General features: G+C 36.1%; 2 protein-coding genes across 8 annotated transcripts; one reads left to right on the forward strand and one right to left on the reverse strand.

Annotated features, from left to right (window-relative positions):
* On the reverse strand, positions 1,432 to 8,869 carry LOC107617337 (cyclin-H1-1). Of its 7 annotated transcripts, none has more exons than XM_016319079.2 (16): positions 8,681 to 8,863; positions 7,961 to 8,048; positions 7,176 to 7,375; positions 6,550 to 6,639; positions 6,171 to 6,221; positions 5,643 to 5,721; positions 5,368 to 5,486; positions 5,212 to 5,285; positions 4,214 to 4,334; positions 4,054 to 4,122; positions 3,853 to 3,894; positions 2,739 to 2,816; positions 2,373 to 2,431; positions 2,159 to 2,243; positions 1,982 to 2,070; positions 1,432 to 1,871 (listed from the first exon to the last, which is right to left on the reverse strand). In XM_016319079.2, the coding sequence occupies exons 4-16, from the start codon at positions 6,607 to 6,609 to the stop codon at positions 1,790 to 1,792; spliced, it is 1,008 nt and encodes a 335-aa protein (XP_016174565.1). In that variant the 5' UTR covers positions 6,610 to 6,639; positions 7,176 to 7,375; positions 7,961 to 8,048; positions 8,681 to 8,863; the 3' UTR covers positions 1,432 to 1,789. The 7 variants fall into 7 exon arrangements, 6 of the variants coding, with proteins under 6 accessions (XP_016174565.1, XP_016174564.1, XP_020967147.1 ...); XM_016319078.2 differs by having other exon boundaries at positions 7,176 to 7,395; XM_021111488.1 differs by having other exon boundaries at positions 7,958 to 8,048.
* LOC107615522 lies at positions 9,064 to 12,493 on the forward strand. Its single transcript, XM_021111859.1, has 5 exons — positions 9,064 to 9,093; positions 9,950 to 10,280; positions 10,827 to 10,969; positions 11,082 to 11,712; positions 11,958 to 12,493. Exons 1-5 carry the CDS (start codon positions 9,064 to 9,066, stop codon positions 12,491 to 12,493), a joined length of 1,671 nt encoding a protein of 556 aa, XP_020967518.1.

The following is a 14,914-nucleotide window of genomic DNA, read 5'->3' on the forward strand; positions in this document are numbered from 1 at the left end:
ACTCAAAGGTAGGGCATTTCCCATTTTAATAGGAACTTCTGTACCAGAAACAATAGTATCTCCAATTATAGCCCCTCTGGGGTGTTAAATATATCTTTTCTCACCATCCCCATAATGTATGAGACAGATGTATGCATTTCGATTAGGGTCGTATTCTATGGTTACGATTCTACCATATATGTCTTTTTCATTCCGGCGAAAATCGATTTTACGGTATAGATGCTTATGACCTCCCCCTCTATGCCCTGCGGTAATGATTCCTCTGGCATTATGGCAATCGCCTGAATCTTAAGACGTTCTTCGAACCAATCATAGACTTCATTGAGATAGGTAAACCAAAGGAACTCCCCTTCTGAGAACCGTATATGAGAATTTTATCTCGTACGGCTCAAACAGAAAAACCCAATACTGGTTGTAACAGAAACGGATATGTTAAATAATAAAAAATTTTAAACTTCTTAATTTAATCCTATTATTCCAAATCTTATTTGAAGATAAGAAAAATATATAAATCCTTAAATTGATCTGTGTAGGGTTATAATGCCAAAATCTCAAGTCGGCGCACTCGTCTTTATCTTGATCTTTACAGGCCTCTTGAATATTCTATTTACTTCATTTTTTCTTTGATTTTTTTGTAGAATGCGACTTTTTTAGTAAACAATTTCTACTTAGTCTATTTAGTACTTAGTCTATTTATAAAGTAGAACATTTTTATTAGTCTTTTTTTTTATTAATGAATAATGATATCTTCTTTATATTGCTACCTCCGGGCCCAAATAACTCAATTTTCTACCATGAACTATTTGGGTCATGGATTGGTTCGATCCAGAACTTAAGATAATGGGATTTTTGGCGCAATCGCCCGGGAATTGAGACAGTTAAATTTCACTAAAGGACGAGGAGGGATTCGAACCTCCGACACTGTGGTTCGTAGCCACGTGCTCTAATCCTCTAAGCTACATGCCCATCCCATCTCCACTTCTTCCCCATACTACGAGAGAAAGGGAAAATGTGAAAACTACCATTAAAGCAGCGAGGCGAACTGCTAGTTTTCGGATACGAGATATCCATCCTAGTCATTATGGACGCATTTGTCCAATTGATACGTCTGAAGGAATCAATGTTGGTTCAAACAAAACATACCTTGAAAATGTTCATCGTTCTCTAAACATTTTATTTATATTTTTTATTTTGAATTCAACCGGACTGGACCTGGTGACCCAAACACTGATCTGAACCTAGTTGAATAATTTACCCAGGTCGATTTTTTAAGTTTTGATTTTGACCAAGTCATAATAAAATCAGGTCAAACTTGACCAAAATTGATCAAACCCAAACCGGGTCTTCGGCCGAACTGGACAATGAACACCCTTAAATGAAATTCAGATTTCCAGCAAAATAATTTTTATGACCACATATGCGGCTTAGTCATTACAAAAGGTTCCAGTATGATTCAGCATGTTAAAGATACAAAATCGATCATTAAGTCCAATTATCTCTAGTAGTGAAACATTGCAACCTCAGTATTGAAGGATTCTAAACATCAAGCATGAATTTAAGAATTGAAGAATTTCAAACACCATATTATTTGAAACAATGCATATGAACCCCAACTCAGGGACATGCGTATGCAACAAAAATTACAAAATCAGACTCACTAGACGCCTGCGTCAGTTTTTCATTGTTTCCCTTCCCTTAATACCATGTCAACTTTCATTTTCAAACAGCTAAAACCATTCCCTATCGAAAAATCAGAAACTGGATAGCTAGACTGAAGGGAAACATAAACCTAGGCAGGAGGCGGCGCATTGTGTGCTTCACTTGAGCTCTTTTTCGACTTGTGCTTTGATTTCTTCTCTCGCTTCTTTCCCCTGTAAAGCAATCCAAAATTATACAGCATGAAATATCTCAAACACATTTTGCAGTGAGGTTTAGAAGTAAATGACTAGCTTGCAATTCAACATAAGGGTTAAGGAAGTACTCGTCATGAGAGCTTTGACCCCAACAAGACTTCAGTTTCCTATTGATATGCTTCAATTCTTTATCTGAAGGAAATTTGTATTTCATAACCTGGATATTTAGATGCAAGCAACATTGGCTCCATATTCAAATGACAAATATTCAACTTAGTGACAAATATTCAAATGAGACACAATACCAAAGAATCAATTGTGTTAAGTGCTTCAATAAGCTCGGACATTGTATGTGTGGAGTTTTGACGAGAAAATAAACTGCTCAGATAACTGCAGTAGTAGAAAAGCGTATAAACCAATACATTAATTTTCATCAAAGAATACTACAAGATAATATCCAAGACAAATTCTGTCTCAGAATCAAATTTTGCAGAGAAAAAATGTGAAGGGATAAGGTACCTGTCAAAGTCAATAACTTGATGGAGTGCAACTGAACTGCGCAAAGCAGCTAAAGCCAACTGCATTAAAAGACTCGATCATATAGATATTAAGATTGGAGGCAAAAAGGTTTATAACTAATTTGAACTAGAAGGTTGGAACTAGATTGGCGATAAACTGTAGAGGGTGTTTGGTTTGTTGCCTTGTTCTATTTGTAGACAAAATATTTGAGAAACATAGCATTGTTTTCTGTTAACCAGTCTCTCCAAAACATCAATTAATTTGAATACATCAGTAGCGTTTCATAAAATGAAATTCATTAATTCGTGTCACAACACAGTAGATACAATTCGGAGTTCTGAAAGTTACATAATATTGTTAGACTACCTGCGCAGGAGGAAATAAAAGTGGTGCATCTGTAAGCATCATTTTATCAATTTCCAATCTAGCTGTGTCTTGTAATCTCTACACATCACGAGAAAAAGCAAGTTATTTCGGATTTTCAACATCCTGGAATTCACTCAATAAAACAACAGTTAAACAGATAAAACTGTAGCTCTGAAAATCTGTCATAGGATTATGGCGTATGGTGTAGCGGGAAATGGCTGAAATGGTGGATGGACTGAAAATCTATCAATATTAGCAACTTTCTACTCATAAAGCATCAATTAATTCAGCAAATTCAACAAATAAACACAATATTAAGTCACCAAAAACATAAGAGATGATGAGTAGTGACCCTATGTAAATTGAAATAAAGGATAAAGAATACAGGTTCAGAACTTCAAACTGAATGGAAGAGAGGAACAAACCAGAAAAACCAAAATATTCAAAAAAAAAAGGAAAAGAAAAAAAGGATAAGATAAAGTAATGTTTTTGTAAAGCTAGGGAAGGAAAAGTTGGAAATGAAAACCACCTAGCGTGGAGGAGGAGGGCCAACTGCTGGCAGCAGCAATGCTGCGGTGCGAGATGCTGCAACGGCTTCTTCGTCGAGCAGCAGATGGCGCCTCCAGCAGCAGAGAGAACAACGAAGAGGGAAAACAGAGGAGGAGGAGGAGGAGGAGCGCAGCACACAGCAGTAACGCTATTGGCAGTTCTTCCAGATGCGAAGAGGTAGGGAGTCCGACAGAGAGGGAAGAGATTTTTGGGTTGGTGAGGGAACCAGAGGCTAAAAAGCTAGTGTCTGAGAATTTGAGCTCTCTAACTTGGCTATTATGGTTTCCTAAATGACCAAAATAACCATCAAATGCAAAAAGAAAAAATTACACCCAAGCCTCCCATTTCCGCCATTCACATTGCGGACCACCATAGCGTAATGGCGGTGGCCCCAAAATCCGCCACGTCATTTCCCCATGGCACCATGATAACCACAATTTCAAAACACTGATCACAATGTATTCTTGCATGAGTAAATGTATAAAATAATGATTTCCCCCTTAAGAAAAAAAGAAAAAATATGGAAATCATCTCAGACCAGTATTTTGGATAGTAGGAGTAGTACCTTCAACATTTGAAGCTGGTCCTCGCTAGCATTGCAAAAGTCCTTTCATCATTGCCATTGATCACAAATTCCAGCATAAAATAAGATCAGTAGTAAAATCCAATGATAATAGCAGACTATAAAAATCATGCCATTCAATATGATGTAAAAAAAACAGACAATTTAATTTAAAATTCCACTCATTGACCAACCAAAGCATACCTCCATATCATCCATAAAACCTTCAAGTGAACGATATGGTGCATAAACAATAAGATCAAATTCCAAACTCTACAAAACAAGTATTTCATATCATCAAAGAATAAAAGTTAAGATAATAATAAAAAGATACATAGATTAGATATGTTAAGCCTATCCATGCCTGATAAACTATCATCTCATTATTGAGAATCATTTGATGATCCTGTGAGATCCCTTTACCAAGCTCCTCAGCAGAGACATGGTTTTCTTCTATCTTACAAGCAGCATATATGCAGGTCAACCTATAAAAAATTCAGTCCAAGTTATTGACAGGCTAACATGTAATAAAAACATTTAACTAAAAAACAAAATCAAAGATTTAAAGCCAGGCAATCAGCTCTATCTTGATAATAACATTGCTTGGTTTGGGTGGAGGCTGGTGTCAGATGAAGGTGAGGGTGAAGAGAGATGGTGAGGGATGGAGAAGGTATAACAAGAACATATATTTTTTCCTCCCTCTTTTGGTGGTTGCTTCCAAGGACTTGATTACAAAACTTTAGCGATTCAAAATCACGGACCTAATTACAAATAAACCACAGGAACCAACCAAATAACTAAACCTTGAAAAACAATTAAAATTTACAAATACAACCCTGGCTTGGATGAACTGTAATACAGCGAGCTGCACAAGTAATCAATCAAACAATTACAACGAAAGTAGGATTTTACGCACAAGTCCCCTAGAATAAAAAAAAGAAAGGTTTTCGTTTGAAGCCTAAGACTTCTAAATTCCCAATAAACTGAATGCATGAAAAATCTTATAAGGCTTCCACCTTTTTTTTTTAATCATTTAGCAAAACTCTTATAAATAATATGTAACTGTTCATCTTTAGTCCAAACTCCAAAGGTCATCTTATAGGAATCTGAGCAGTCAAAATTGGGCCTCTGCTGTACAGCGCCTGACGACAACAGGATATAGGTATTAGGGAAAGGAATTTCAACAAAAAAAAAAAACTGTGCAGAAGGAACTAGGAAACTTCAGGGACTCTAGGACACCCTCTGCTCTTGTAGATCCAGAACACCAATGAATGCACACCGTTTTCTAGGTATATTACTCTATTTCTTTGTACTCTGAACCAGTTATCACCTATATAGACTGAGACAAATCACAAACCTTACATTATATGTTTTGGCTGATGTTCCATTACTGACCAGTGCAGGTAGAACCTTTTAAAATAGATAAGGGCCGTTGCCTACATATCATAATGTTTACAAAATTAGTTCATAAACACAGACTGTTTATAAAATCTGGAAACTGAAGAGGAGCTTGCATACCTGGATCTTATGAGGGAAGTGGAAATTTTTACAAACTTCTTGTAGCTTGTTTTCATAAAACACTTTTATAGATTGTTCTTCTTCAATACTAAGAGGTTTTGACCGAGAATGCTTTTCAGCTGACAGAAAATAATACCCTTCTTAACAGTTAGAAATTTTAAATAAACTATCACGAGCAACACAAAGCATTTTCCAAAGCAATTGAAAATTAGAAGACAGAGCATTATCAACATCCTAAGAAAGGAATGAGTGAATTCTCCTGAAATCACATTTACCATTATCCTTCGCAGAATTCTGAGGTTCAGGATATGACATTGTCCCATCACTATCTACTTCCATCAGAGTTGCTCCACACTATTAAGAAAATTTAATAGCCATCATTAACCAGATATAAACTTAAAACTGTTCAATGAAACGTTATTTATGTAGGAAATAAAATAAAACAAAAAACAATAATCCCCGCATGATTAGACCACAAACATCCAAAAATGAAAAATGTAAAGTAAATATAAACTTAAAAATGTTCAATGAAACGTTATTTATGTAGGAAATAAAATAAAACAAAAAGTAATAATCCCCACATGATTAGACCAAAAATATCCAAAAATAAAAAATGTAGCCCCCCTTGCTTTCTGATTGAAAATGTTGCAAATTAAAAATATATTTATAAGAACAAAAAAAGCGAAAAAGAAAAGAAAAAGGAGGGGGGAGAGAGAAGATTCACAAGCACATTATGGAAGCATATATACCTTCTCTAAAATTTGGGGAGAAGATTCACAAGCACATTATAGAAGTGTACATACCTTCTCTAAAGTTTGTATGGCTCTCTGACTAGCATCTCTATATTTTTCAACCTAAGACAAAAACAGATATACTTGAACCATAAACCACACATAATACAGGAGAAAATAGAATTTCATCAAACTTTTGCATCAATTGCACAAAAAAGTAAATTGCACATTTAAGAATTAAAATTCAACCTACTCAGCAATTTACAAATCTAAAATTATCTCCATGTAAAGCATAATATGAGCTTATCCAGAAAATAAATCATCATTCAGTGGTGAAGGAACATAAGAGACTATGCCTCATGAGTCATGATTTATAGTTTCTTTTTCAAAGAAGTCCTTACAGCCAGAAAAGAAACATAGATGAATAGAAATGATAGAAAGAAACAAGTACCAACTGTTGAGGAGTGAAGATCCACTTGGCACGGTGGGTAGAGGTCAGAAAATCCGCCATGTCCAATCAGAAAACTGTTGGCCAAATGCTCTAGTATGCACATTTATGATATTAGTAAGCACATTTATAAGGGGAAAAAACCATAAATTACGTTAGTGATGGACAAAAACATCAATGAAAGAAACAGTAGCCATGATTTTCCCTAAGAACGGCATCTGGGTTCAAGTGTAACAATGGTTCCTTGATGTACTGATCATTATAAATGTGTTTGCATAAATAAAGAATTTTAAAATTTGAGAGAATTTTAAATGCTATTAAATTTAATTCATCAATTGAACTTGCTTCATTTACAAAGTTCCATTTTCCAAAAATTAAACCTAGTAAATATAAACAAGGAGAAAACTATAAAATTCAAAGAACTCATATTCCTTGGAGGCATTTCATCAAACACCTTCATTACACAAAAACATTCCTTCCTCACAATCCCTTCACGCTACATCTTTGAACTATCAATCATTCCCCTTGATCAAACCAAGAACCATCATACTTTTGTACCAATTCGAGGGAGTTCACATACGGCATATTCAAAGAGCTTTCTTTATTAAGCAGAAGAGTGAGAGAAATACCTCAGACTCCTCCAGAGATGTCGGTTTCAGAAGTAGCAGCAAAGATGATGAAGGAGCTGGTCACGGAGAAATAGGGGTGAAATTGCAATATTGCATTTTTGCAAGCACCGATTGTTTGAAAGCTCAAAGTATTCCGGGATGAGGGCGAGTCAGATAGCGCACTTCAGTGCAACACTTGTTTAGGGAGCGTCACTGTAATGCTGAAAAGCGTGTATATTTCCTAATTAAAATGAATTTAGTTAGCATATAATATTGACAAGCGCAAGATGGGCAATAATAAAATGTATATGAACAATGATCCTAATTTATAATTATCAATTTAGGCTAGTGGGCAATTCACATAAACAACATAGAATTGTGTACTGAAAGAGTTAAAGTACACAGCTGACCTCTAAAATTTTTCTTTGGCACATTTTTCTTTGAAACTTAACATTTAACATTGTTTTAATGCTTTTGCACTTTCCCTAAACGTATGTTCCCGTTTCCCACCCTTTTTACATTTCAGGTTAATCATAGTGACACATTTTGCATGATCCAAAAGAAAGTGTTCTTCACTATGAAGTCCAAGTGCAGAACAAAACAGCACCATCTTTCCATTCCCAAAGAAAATAAAAGGGAAAGGAATAGAAAAGAAGGAAAACACAATATATTGTTTGATATGAATAACTCATTTAAGGGGGAGAAAGGGTCAAAAATAGAAAATTAACCCAAACCGTAACCTAACACTGAAATGAAAAGAAGTTTCTGTATAAAAGAAATAATGATAAAGATTAATCCAGAACAACCTTAAATTACTTGCAGCATGTTGTTGTCTCCTTCGAAGACCCAATTTTTAACCCAGCGCGCAAGCGTCGGTAGAGAACTCGGCTCCGGCTGCGATGGCAAGAGGTAGTCGATCGGCAGTGGCACAAGACAGTTGCGTTAGTAGCTCGTACGTTTTATAAGCATGAAGGTGTGGAAAAAGGCAGAATTTTACATAAAAGTACTAATATTTTGACCAGGGTTGCAAACGGGCATGCTCGCCCGCCCCGCCTAAGTCCGCCAGGGCGGGCCGGCCCGCCTCGTCTGACTGAACGGGCTTCTTTACTGCTGCAAACACTAGTCCGCCCCGCCAAGAATGCTTCTTTACTCTTTTTGGGTTGCAAACCAGCATGCCCGCCCGCCCCAATCCGTCTAAGCCCGCCCGGACGGGCCAACCCACCCCGTCTAACTGAACGGCTGCAAACACTAGCCCGCCCGCGCAAGAATGCTTCTTTACTCTTTTTGGGTTGCAAACGGGCATGCTCGCCATCCCCGGCCGTCTAATCCAGCCGGAAAGGCGGCCGCCCCGTCTAACTGATGGGCTGTACACACTAGCCCGCCCCGCCAAGAATGCTTCTTCTCTTTCGTTTTTTTTTTCGGGTTGCAAAGAAAAAAATTACAAACTTTATAGAACAAAAGCAGCACAGCAGATTAGCAGAAACGAGGCACAACAGAGAGAACAGCCGATGAGGGAAGAGAATTACCTGAACTGACGCGGTTGTCGGTGGAAGCACCAGGGGAAGGATCGGCGAGCACGGGGTGGAGACTGGAGAGAGCAGGAGAACGAGTCAGTGGAGCAGAGGATGAGGGACCATTGGTGCCATTGCCACCCTAATTTTGATACAATAGAATATGAAATGAAAAATTAATTTTTTTTTTTTTATTTTGAACAATTACCTGGTCCCTCAAGTTTTTATAGTAAGACATTTTAGTCCTTTATATCCAAAAATATACATAACAATCTTTAATATTTATTTTTGTTAAATAATATAGTTTTTTTTGTTAGTTACCCCGGTTTTACCTTAAATGAAATAAAGACCACTTTAATCTATTTATCTATCTATCTATTCTATTATATAAAAATCGGATGTCTGCACTTAATGATGAAGCTGACGTGGTATGTTTTGGAGAGTATTTTTTAATTTAATTGTTTTAATTCATTCAATACAATTTATTGTACGAATTTAATTATATCAATTAATTGATTTGATTAGATATTTAAATATTAATATAATTAATATAATTTATTATCATAATTATATTTTGTATTGTTATATTTTTCATCTCAAATTTTTTGAATGAAAAAAAATGAGAATAAATTGAATTTTCATAATTTGTTCTAGTTTATCACCAAACAGAATACAAGAACACAAAATTTTGTGTCTCTATCAGTGTCTTATCCTGTCCTGTTCTCAGTGTCTTGTCCTGTCATGTTCTTAGAAACAAACGCAGCCTAAAATACTAATCTCATTATAATTATTTATTAAAACAGAGTACAACTAAGATTTTACTAACAAAATTAAATATTAGGGTTAAGTACTAAAATCGTCCCTAAGGTCTGGGGTGAAAATCAAAATCGTCCCCGACCTTTTTTGGTTATTAAAATCATCCTCAACGTTACAAAACGTTATAAAATCGTCCTTTTCCACTTCAATTTTATTTTTTTACCATATTACCCTTCATTATTAATAAAAATAATTAAAAATAATATTAAAAAAATTAAAATAATGTAACCCCCTCACCCCACTCCCGTAACCCCCTCCCCCAGAACCCACCACCAAATTCAGCAACAACAATTCCAAATTTAAGCAACAAAACTTAGCAAAAAATCAGAATAATCAAAACTCAGCAACAATAATCAACAAATTCAGCAACAACAATTCCAAATTTAAGCCAAATCACAAAAAATTAAATTATAGATATTCCATAACAAATTTCACAAAAAATTTAGAAATTATACAACAAAAATTCAGTTCACAGAAGAAGAAGAAGAAGAAGCAGAACAATGGCGGATCACAGGTGGCAGGGCGGCGGTGCAACGGTGGCAGCGGCAGCGAAGAGCGGCGGCGTCCATGAAGACCGGTGGCGGTGGCGAGAACCCTTCCCCTTCCCTCTCTTCTTCCCGAAACCCCCTCCCCCTCTTCTCCCTTCGCGTTCCCTTCCCCCCTTTCTCCGAGGAGCAGAGCAGCGGTGGCAACGAAGAGGGGCGGCGACAGCTAAGAGCGGCGGCGGTAATGAAGACCGGTGGCGGCGGCGAGGAGAGAAGAAGAAGAAGAAGAAGAAGAAGAAGGTGGTGGTGGTGCGGTGCGGCAGGGCGGCTAATCAATTCGGACCATCCGATTTAATTTTCGTTTTATTAAAAAAATAAATTTTCATACAACACGGACGGTCCGATTTGCTTCTTCTAAATTTCAAAATTTTCTCCCTGTAAATCGGACCATCCGATTTGTTTATGATATTTTCTTTTAAACATAACTCGTATAGTCTGACTTATCTATAACACAAATACAAAAAGGTTGTCCCCACAAATTAGTCTACTATTATGCCCCATAAAACAGCACATCACGTACATGCCTCTAATAACAAAAAAAAAATTGAGCCTATCAATGTGCGTATCACAATAATCTATCTATTCTATTATATAAAAATCGGATGTCTGCACTTAATGATGAAGCTGACGTGGCATGCTTCGGAGAGTGTTTCCCAATTTAATTGTTTTAATTCATTCAATACAATTTATTGCACTGATTTAATTATATCAACTAATTGATTTGATTAGATATTTAAATATTAATATAATTAATATAATTTATTATAATTTATATTACTTAATTAATTAATATAATGCAGAGTTAACAATGTCAAATGATGAGATTAAGCAGTTGTGCTTAATGGATATAGACAAGATCTTACATTCCTCTGGTAAAACCTTAAAAGACTATCTTCCTATGCCTTTAGCAACTGAAGTAGAATTTTCCTGGTTAACCGAAAGGGTTATTAGGGAAAAGCTAAACTTTAACAAGGATGATTTAAAGAAAAATGCCTCAGACATGTTAGCCAGCGCAATACCTGAGGTGAGATATGCATTCGATAAAATTGTTACAGCTGTGTATTGTGATGAATGGGAGATTTTTCTTTGTGTATGGTCATGGGGGTGCTGGAAAAACATTTCTCTGGAACCTTATGTCTGTTGAGATTCGCTCAAGGGGTGATATAGTGTTAAACGTTGCTTCGAGTGGTATTGCATCTTTACTTCTTCCCAATGGAAGAACGGCACACTCAAGGTTCAAAATACCGCTGAATATAACTGAGGATTCTGTATGTAACATCAAACCTAGTTCCCCTCAAGCAATATTGCTGTTGATAGCCAAACTTATAATTTGGGATGGGGCTCCAATGATTAGTAGGTACTGCTATGAAGCACTTGATAAATGCTTGGGTGATATCATGAGGTGTTCTCCAACATATAGCAAAGATTTGCCCTTTGGAGGAAAAGTGGTTATACTAGGTGGAGACTTTAGACAAATTCTTCCTGTCATTCTACGAAGATCGAGACAACATATCGTTCATTCAACCATGAATTCGTCTTGTCTTTGGAAGTTTTGTCAAGTGCTCAAACTAACAAAAAATATGAGATTCTCTATAGAGACGACTGCTTCAGATCAAGATGAGACAGAGCAATTTGGTGAGTGGGTATTGAAAGTTGGTGATGGTCTAATAGGTGACAATATGGATGGTGAATCTGAGATATGTCTTCCAGGAGATATTGTTATTCCTTCTTCGGACCAGGCATTTGATGAGTTGGTTCATTTTTCTTATCCAAATATTTTGGAAAACATGTCCTCAATGGATTTTTTCAAAGTAAGAACTATACTGGCTCCCACACTAGACATCGTTGAAGAGGTCAACAACCATTTGATGGCTATCATTCCTAGAGGGGAAAATTAGATCTTAGTTCGGATTCCATTTGTATGGATGAAGGGAATATGGAGAGTCAACTAGATCTCTATAGTCCTGAATTACTGAATAGCATAAATTGTTCTGGTTTGCCTCCACATAAATTAATACTTAAGGTTGGTGTTCCGGCGATGTTACTGAGGAATATTGACCAATCCAGTGGTCTTTGTAATGGTATAAGGCTACAAGTTAGAAAGCTTGGAAATCATGTCATAGAATGTGAAGTCTTAACGGGTAACAATGTTGGTCATATTGCTTTGATTCCAAGAATGAATATTGTACCAACAAATGAAACCGTCCCAGTTAGATTCCAACAAAGACAATTTTCCATAATAGTATCGTTTGCCATGACAATTAATAAGTCTCAGGGACAAACTTTATCTCATGTTGGATTGTACTTGCCCAAACCAATTTTTACACATGGCCAACTATATGTGGCACTTTCAAGAGTTAAGAGTAAGAGATGTTTAAAAGTTTTATTTATAAATCACGTAGGAATGTCTGCAAATTCAACCATCAATGTTATTTATAGAGAAGTCTTTGAAAAAATAGTATTCTAATGTAAATATTTTAATTTTATTTTAAATTCTGTATCAGTGTATAATTATTTTACTTTAAAAAATATAAAATAATTATTACTCACTTTTTTTAAGTTAAACTTTGATTTTGATAATAATTTTATAAATTTTTTAAAATAATTATTATTTTGTATTTTTGTTTTAAATATCGAAGCATATAATTTTTTTTTTACTTTTATAAATTTTTCCGTGCTCAGCACGGGTTCATACACTAGTAAAGACACTAAAAATATCATTTTTAAAGATATTTACATGTGTCATATTATTATTAAATATTTTTATTGAACCGGTTAATAATTTATTTTTTAATAAACCAAAAAAAATTAGTTTATTATAGCAACAATAATAAACCCAATTGTCCTTATTATAATTATTAGATCCGGTTTGATCCGATCAATTTACACAATCTGAACTGAATCATGTTTAAATTTTTTGGTAAAAAGACAAATATATCCCTGACTTTTTATTTTGCGGACATTTAAATTCTTAAAAATTTAAAAATACAATTAGGTCTCCAGAAAAAAAATCTAACCTTATCTCATTGTCCCTGCCCAAACCCAAATCCAACCCCAATCTCTCACTAATCTCTCAAGCTGACCCGAAAAAGAAAAAAGCTTAGCCATAACGTCTCTTTCCTCTCCCTTTTCTTACTGAAGCTCGAGCTTTCATCTCTTTTCTCACTGGCTCAATCTCAAGCTCTCTCCCTCTCTTGTTTTCGGTCAAGCACTTAAGGTCCTCGTCGCTCTCTGTGTCATCAATCGTCACCATCTTGTTAGTCATCACCGTCTCGCACTCAGTCGCACTTGCATGCAAAGTTGTCGAACTCGCGAGTCTAAGTAAACTCGTGGAGCTGACCTAGACTCGACTCGCGAGTTAACTCGTAGACTCGTACGAGTTCACCTGTTATGAAGTTTATATATATATAATTCATACATAATGTATATTTACTCAATTCTAACCCTTCAAAATTAATAATATCAATCTTAAAGCACATTATAAATTATAGTAGCATACATTATAACAAATATTTTAAAATACACATTCAAATCCTCTATAATTATTCTTATACAAATACAACATAGAACACAAAAAATTAAAAATTCTAAATCTGTAATACTAAATCTTTAATTGAACATTGAACAATATCAAATAATCAAATTAACTCTAAACAAAATAATTAATTACTAATCAGCCATGAATGGATGAATCATCTGGCCATCTAACATAAACGATAAGCAATAGGCTAAAATTAGAAGCAATAAAATTTAAAAAGAAAAAAAACTAAATCAAGAAGCAAATGCTCAAAAAGAGGGCAAAAGGCATACAAAAAATAGAGGATACAAAAGAAAAGAAGGGGCAAAGTCCCAACAACAGCAGATCGAAGACAAGGGTGCAGCAGATAGTGGTGATGAGGGTGCAGCAGCAGCACGAAATGACGGCGACAAAGAGTCATGGATTTTACAACGGCGCAAACCAGAACAGAGATAGGACTGTAGGAGAAGTAGTCGTACCGTGAACGGTGATAGCATGATGGAGTTGCGGATAGTGGAGATGTGAAGAAATATAAAGTAGAGGACAACATAGGTAAAATTCACAAAGACAATGGTGCAAATCAGAGCAGAGGTAGTAGACACAGGTGAACAGCGGCAGCTCGACGGGGAACAGTGACTGCGACAGAACATGGAGAAAGTGAGACTTGAGAGAAACAATGCTGATGAGTGAGTTGTGAGTGAGTTTTCTTTCATTCTTTAGGAGTGTTATCGTAACCCTAGTAAAAAAAATATTTTTTTTTTGGTTTCAAAATGGCGCTTTTTTTAGCAAAAATGAAGAAAAACATAAACTCACTAACTCGGTCCTAAACTCACGAGTTTGTCCGAGTTTGACCGAGTCTAGCCGAGTTTACTCAGGATAGAGTCTATGTCCGAGTTAACTCGTTTCCATATCTAAACTCGTAAACTCATACGAGTTTACGAGTTAACTCGAGAGTTTAACAACAATGCTTGCATGCCTTCCCCGAGCTTGTCGTCACTGGCAAAAGAAGCAGCTGGTAGGAGTTACTAGAGCCACCGGCACAGAACGTGCAACACATCGATCCACTATTGCATACAGAGGCGGATGCGATGGCATTGATGTAGGTATGGCAGAGGCTGGAGGAGGAGCAGTTAAGCGGCGACATAAGAAGCGTTTGGGTGCAATTGAGGTAAACAATGGTATTGGAGCTTGTGATGTTGAAAGGGAGGGTACTGTTGAGCTGGATCCCTTGGTGAACCTTATCGGTGGTGACACACGTGTTCGGCAGGAGCGACACAGGACAGATGATGAGACGTTGGGACTGAGGGTTTATGGACTCGATCGGGTAAGAGTTGTTGAGCTTGTCGAAGACGAGAGTGTTAGAGGTACATC

This window comes from Arachis ipaensis, chromosome B09, assembly GCF_000816755.2.
Source record: "Arachis ipaensis cultivar K30076 chromosome B09, Araip1.1, whole genome shotgun sequence".
NCBI classification, from domain to species: Eukaryota; Viridiplantae; Streptophyta; class Magnoliopsida; order Fabales; family Fabaceae; genus Arachis; species Arachis ipaensis.